The 6,802-nt window shown below is 38.4% G+C and overlaps 1 protein-coding gene across 1 annotated transcript; it reads right to left on the bottom strand.

The window, feature by feature from the left end:
* Positions 1-134: 134 nt before the first annotated feature.
* On the bottom strand, positions 135-6,412 carry LOC146324053 (protein ANKUB1-like). Its single transcript, XM_084723282.1, has 6 exons — positions 6,277-6,412; positions 5,802-5,945; positions 3,229-3,445; positions 2,421-2,535; positions 1,485-2,339; positions 135-692 (listed from the first exon to the last, which is right to left on the bottom strand). The coding sequence occupies exons 1-6, from the start codon at positions 6,364-6,366 to the stop codon at positions 611-613; spliced, it is 1,503 nt and encodes a 500-aa protein (XP_084579408.1). The 5' UTR covers positions 6,367-6,412; the 3' UTR covers positions 135-610.
* Positions 6,413-6,802: the final 390 nt, after the last annotated feature.

The raw sequence follows: 6,802 nt of genomic DNA, 5'->3' as shown, positions 1-6,802 counted from the left end.
GAATCTCATGTTTTTGTGATTTATAATCACTATAATTTAATTTGTTGTCCAGTAATGTTTTCACAGTTTCATAATTGCCTCCATTTAAAACAAACAAACAAATTATTGTCTTCAACCTTTATTGAAAGTGTGTGTGGCTCAATGCGTGCACTCACACATATAAAGAGGGCAGAACATACAGTGTGTTAGTGACCAAGGCAAATTCCTTGTAAGTGGAAACCTACATGCCAATAAATCTGATTCTCTTGGCCTTTACTTTCAACCAAAGGTAAATCATGTCAACTATAAGCCTAGTCCTTATTTGCACTTTGGTCAAACACAGATTTTCATTCATGAATGTTTTTGTTTCCTGTAAGTAAAATTACTTTTACAAATCTGCACGTCTATATCCATTTTGTCTGTCCATGTCTTCTATTCTGTGAAGAGTGATAAAAGGCAGGGTTCTGACTAAACACATAAAGACTGACATGTTTAATTTTCAGTGACACACTAAGCCTGAGGTAGACTCCTCAGTTGTCGTGCTGAAGGATTCTTTGTTATCCACAGTGTTTCAGGCAACCAATGCGTGACAGATCTGACTTGTCTGCGGTGCCAGGATCCAGGAGGGGTATCAGGCCATGGTGTGGACATGCTTCCTGATCAGGGTCCTTGCTATGGTCAGCTGCTTCAACCAAGGCTTCTCTGTGAAGGTTCTGTATAAGAGAAACACATATTACACACAGTAACTGAAAGCTGTCGTGTACAGCATTTGATTTAGTCCTTATCAATCATTCATAAATTAATTGTGATACTTTACATATACATGTAACTATAACTACAGACAAAAGGAGGCAAAAAAATAGCCTCTGTTTTATGTCAGTATAGCTAATGCAAGTGTTTCTCCAAATGTTTCCTTTTTCTTACACATTTCCAAAGAGCAAAATTTTAAGGTACAAAGATCTTCTGTTGTGCCAAAAAGTTACCCTGATGAACAACAAAATGCAACTGTGTTGCACAAAAAATGTAAAATGTAGTCCAGAGGTCAGTGCCATTACAGAAGCCACTACAGCATATTTAACCTTAACTGTGCATGTGCCATTTATACATGTAAATGCAATTACCCTTCTTATTAAGAGCAGTGAATACTAGGACTGCCACTGATGATATTCATTATCGAGCAATCGATTAGCTGTTTGGTCCATAAAATATCAGAAAATGTTGAAAATGTTGATCTCTGTCTCCCAAAGCTCAAGATGACATCCTCAAATATCTTATTTTGTCCACAGCCCAAAGGAGGAGTAAATTATAACAAAAAAAAAAACACATTTAAAAAGCTAAGACATAAGCATAAGAAAAATTATTCAAATTGGTTGATCGATTATCAAGATAGTTGCAAATTGACAACTAAACAATTAATCAACTAATCAAATAAGATGGCATTTATGAGATCCAAGAGGATGTGTTTTTTCTGGCACATGAGCTTATAGAATACAAAACATACAGACCTGGCCATAGTCAAGCAGTATATAGCATTTTCTCTTGGTGTTCGGTGAGAGAGGGACTCCAGAATATGGGAAGTTCTTGGTGATTTGGGAATGCTTCCCCTGGTGATTGGAGGGAGAACAGACTCCTCACTGGTTTCATCCTCTCTACTTTTTACATCTCGGTTCAACCTTCTCTGTATCTCTTGAAAGTCTCCAGGGTTCACAGACTGCAGGCTGGGTAGTTGGGGTGTAGTCGTTTTGGAGAGGAGGTGTGACACTGAAAGCGAGTTGCTGATGGGAGGTAAAGGCCGCAAAGCTTTGGCCTTGATTCCTCTGCTTGGTTTGGTCACAGCTCTTCTAGCTTTTGAAGACATATTTGGTTGGTTGAAGCCATCCACCAGCAGCGTATCCCCAACCCCAGCTTTGAAGGCAGTACTGGTGTACTGGCATCGACTAGGGGCTGCTCTCTTCTGCGCCAAACTCGCCCAGCGTTTTATCTGGAGGTAGAGACGCATAGGCAGGGACATGTTTGGCAGGGACACCACTGAGCACAGCTTGTTGGCTAAGTAACGCACACACTCACTGTGACCAAGCTGAAGAGCGACTTTCAGAGGGTCACGACCTGCAGGGTCCTGACAAGCCAAGGTCAAAGGGTTCTTGTTGATGAAGAGTTTGAGGATGAGGAGCTGACTGCTCTCTGCAGCGATGTGGATGGGACACTTTCCGGCGTCTCTGTGAGCAGTTTGGTGGCACCACTGGCGGTACGGATGGACTCCCACTGGTTCCTCAGCGTGGGTGCCCCTTTCCAGCAGCCAGTCTGCCAGATCCAGGTGGCCTAAAGAGGCAGCGATGTAGAGCGCTACCTGCAGCTGGAACCTGGAAGAGCAGAACAGGAGAGATTCACTTCTACTGCATTATTCTAGTCATATTTTTATTATGATGAAGGGAGTTTCTGACCTCATCACTGGCCTCTTCTCTGATAGGTGGCTCTGGACTGCCAATCTGCAGCCCAGGAGGCAACCCTGCAGGAACTCCACCCACCCATCCCATGTGTCCAAACGGAGAGTAGTGCCTTTGTTGAAAAACAAAAAAAACTGTTGATTTCAAAATAAATATATATTATTTTTTATATTTTAAAATATAGAGGAAATTTTGTAATCAAAATGTATTTGTATTCAATGTGATTTCTGTAGATTTGTTCTGTACATGCAACATTTTATGATGTTTCCTATGATGCTAATGTTTTATGCCATATTATCCGCTGTCATGTATAACTGTTTATGTCTTTGGATCACAAATTTGCACAACGGATTCCCTCAGGGGCAATAAATGTTTCATTCATTCTTTCAGCTATTGCAATTTCAGACTAAGTTACTTGTAACTCATGAGGTCACAGTCAGTTCTCCAAACTTGTATCTGCTGCAACGTGTTTTTTTTTTACCATCCGCATGTCATGGTTTGTCTGTTTGTGATCAGATAGCCTAATTAGCTACAAAAATTCAAATGAAAGGTTTGAATATGAATTCAAGTTGCATGATTTTAAAATTTACTAAATAGATTACATATATTGTAATACATACTTACAATTACAGACTTGAAAAAATACATATTGAAGTACATGTACCCAAAAAATACTTAATTACAGTCAAATTAGTAGTTGTAATTACTTACTTCCACCTCTGAACCACGACAAATGTTTAAACACTATGAAGTTACACACATCAATCAAATAGCATCATAGCAACAGACAAAAAGCAGGCCTTACCCACTCCAATGGCATAGTCTTGCAGTTGGTTGCAGTCATAGAGTTGCACACCAGTGGGTGTGCTCAGTCTGAAGGTGCTGACAGGGAAGCCACTCCGCATCGACACCACAGTTTTCAATGTAGCAACGGACATATGCAGAAGAGCCTCACTTCCCATGATTGGTAAAGTTTCTCCTGTCACGGCATTGAACACCTGTATCACAGGCCTTCGTTCACTCTGAAAAATAGTTATGATGACACAATGGCCTTGCAGTTAATTGGACAAAAGAGTAATTGACGTGATAAGGTGAATCCCTGTGTTTAACTAAGTATCATATCCTGCTCAAGGGGCATCAACCTGAAAACCAAACGCTTTAACATCAGTTACTGCGGATACTTTTATTGATGTTCCCCTATAACTGACCATGCTCTGCTGCAAAGGTCTCCATTTTGTAGATCTCTATTTCTTACTAATTTCATTATTTTTATGAGGTCCCTTGTCAGTGAAGGTTTTGCTATGAATAAATAAATAAATAAAAAGTTAAAATGTAAAATTTAGATTATAGGTACACGAGTCATTTTCATATTTTTACCTTTTAGTTCATTAGGTTGCATTTTATTTGTTTGCACCTTGTGATTGGATAAAAGGCAATCAGTGACCACCATGATCCCCCATAACCCAATTAATTTTATATCAAATACTTTGGAAGGTATTGTTTTGTTTTGTTTTAAATTCCATTTCATAACTATTATCTGTATTTTTGTTTTATGTATAATATATGGAAAAAAAGACATACAGAAGCTAATAGCAAAAAGGACTTTGCTGCCACCCTGTGGTGAAGTTCAATCACATAAAATTAAGTACCACTTTGTATTATTGAAAAGACTGTGATACTGTATACTGTTTGCACCGTATTGTCTTGACAACTGAGGGAAACCCAGAACTTAGAATGCTTGCATACAAATGATTTTGACTGAATACATATACAGTGTATAAGTACACATCTGAAAACCAGGTTTGAGTGGAAAAAGATATGTGTATGTGAAATAAACAACAGATGTTAAATGTCAAAGCAAGATGGCTCAGACGAAGACATACAAAAGTCTGGAGAGTGAAACTGGACCAAAGGACTATAAGGCCTGTTGAAAACAACTATTTTTATGAGAGGATGTTAAATGATGAAAAGGGACACACACATGCTTACCACTGTCCACTTTTACACAACGTTGCCTGGTGACGAGCCTGGAATGTGTCCCAATACTAAAAACTAATGGGGACAAACTGAAGATCTCAGGCAGCCATAAACTCATTTCCCTCCAAGCTGCCGCTCACATGGGAACATCTTGTTCCCTATTAGCGTGAGACAAAATTCAGTCACTGTAAGAAGGATGTCTTTCATGTGAAATAATCCCAAATAATGAATATGTATGCAGTGAGATCCTAATTTTAGCAGCCCTGAAGTGAAAAGATCAAGAATAATGTGTTTTTGAAGTGAACTGTCAGTGATTGTACGTAGTCAGTGTGGTGAGTGCAGGTGCCTCAATATATAAGTTCAGAAAAAAAACATGAACATTTAAGTGTCACTGATCAAGACACTAAATACACACTAGTGGATGCCGCATTAGTGACCTTCACTGGAAACTGATGAAAATATATACACACATACAATTATTTTTATCATCTATGCATTAACATTTAGTTTTTGTGCAAATAGAATAAGTGTCAACACTGTCTATAATGCATTATAATGCATTGTAAACATACTTATGATGGGTTATACTAAGTAAATATTATATTTATAAGCACTCATAAATATTCTGTAACACTTCATTGAAAGGGATGTGCTGACTGCCATTACACTGTCATGAACATGAAGGAGTCTTTACGAATGTTTATGATTGTTGTCATTAAAGGTCATTTAGTCAGTTATGTCATTTTTAATGCAAAGTTGACATTGTCTGAGATGTCCTTGTTGTCAAAACTTGACATTAATCAAGCCAGTGTGTCTTTATTATAACTGCTTGACATTAACCAAGACAAAAAATGTTTTTGTTACAACACCCTGACATTAACCAAAACAACATAACCTGTCATAGATGAGCGATGTCATGACATGACTATGACAATGTAATGGCAGTCTTATGCAAGTCTTAGTGGCAGTCTTATTTTTTTTTTTAAAAACACCAAATGACAACTTGGCGTAACTTATAATCATATTATAACACATTGTAACTGCGATTATAATGCAAAATAAAAAGGTTAATGTATGACAATTCTGAGAATTTTAGTACACTATGAAGTCATTATATCTACATTTATACATTGGTATAAGAACAGTATAACACATGTTAAGTATGTTTAAAATGCATTATAGACATGGGCATTATAGAACGTCTTAACAGTATATTTTAATGTCAACATTGCATAACAATCATCTGTTTATATGAAGTGTTTTTAAAAATAGCTTAAAGGCCTAAAGCTAAGATGCACTTCATCAGCCTCCCCTCTCAATGTGCATCATTGTAAGCTGATTGTAGTTACCGCAAATCCCGACACAGCTCCGGATCTCTAAACCCTTTTGATGTTTTAATACCTTGATCAGGCATCGGATGGCACTGCCACTTGTGATGCCCACGTCGCTCAGAGCCCAGCTGTCCTGCAGCGCTGCACCGCCGTGGCTCAGCTCGAGGTACTGCCGCACCTGCGTGTCATCGCTGAGCTGCACAAGAAAGTTGTCCTGCAGAAACACAGTGAGGATTTCTGTAGCTGTGGTAGGGTTCTGGCCAAGAAACAAAGTTATTGATCAGTGTCTGTAGCTGCATTTACTCTAACAAGTGAACTGAATAAAAAAAAACTGCTGTGACAGAAAAATGTTGCTTTTCTTTGACGTATAAGATAATAACTTAATGCACACAAATACATGTGTATTTTTTTTTCTTGCAATGTAGTAGAGGTTATCCACTACAAGCAACATGATGCCAAAGATGTGATTGTAAAACATCAAAATCGTTAGTCAGATTTTCAAATTGCAGTCATTAAAAGTGATGGCCTTGTAGCTTTTTTATTACCTTCACCATCTGCTTCATGGACCCCACAGTCTGATCTGGAGGGACGTCAAAAGGTTCACAGAAGCCCTCGAAGCAGATGAAGACCCTCATGGTCAGGACATCCGTCCTCCGTCAGTCCAGCTCCTCTGTGGAGCTCTGGTCTGGCTGGAGGAGAGTGGGTGTGGTGTGTGGTCTTTATTGTACACTGTAACAAATTGGTGTAATTTTCACACCATTGTTAACGTGAAATGAAGAAATCCTTGCTGTATAAGTATACAACAATTTCTGTAGTTTTTACTGTGAAATGAAGACATGTTTTCTGTAATATAAATACAGTTAGTTGCTGTATATTTATAATTGGGGAATTTTACATTACTGTAAATCTCAATTCAGTGATTTTTCAGCAGTCACGCCTTTGCTGTGAGCACGTTTTGCATTATTCAAAACATAAAGAGTTTCTTATTTTGTTATCAAGAAGGCAGGAGAGGACCTGACTTTCCTCCAGTCCAGGGAAGTGTCACAAATGATGCCTGTATGTGTGTGTGTT

Source organism: Lutjanus erythropterus, chromosome 7 (genome assembly GCF_056507025.1).
Source record: "Lutjanus erythropterus isolate fLutEry1 chromosome 7, fLutEry1.hap2, whole genome shotgun sequence".
Lineage (NCBI taxonomy): Eukaryota > Metazoa > Chordata > Actinopteri > Lutjaniformes > Lutjanidae > Lutjanus > Lutjanus erythropterus.
The sequence above is the reverse complement of the archived record's forward strand: the minus strand, read 5'-3'. Positions and strand labels throughout refer to the sequence as shown.

Coding starts and splice junctions, on each gene's coding strand:
- LOC146324053 (XM_084723282.1), bottom strand. CDS start 6,366: ATGAGGGTCTTCATCTGCTTCGAGGGCTTCTGTGAACCTTTTGACGTC. Junction 5,946..6,276: donor CCATGAAGCAGATGGTGAAG/GTAATAAAAAAG, acceptor GTGTTTCTGCAG/GACAACTTTCTTGTGCAGCT. Junction 2,340..2,420: donor GAGAAGAGGCCAGTGATGAG/GTCAGAAACTCC, acceptor CTGCTCTTCCAG/GTTCCAGCTGCAGGTAGCGC.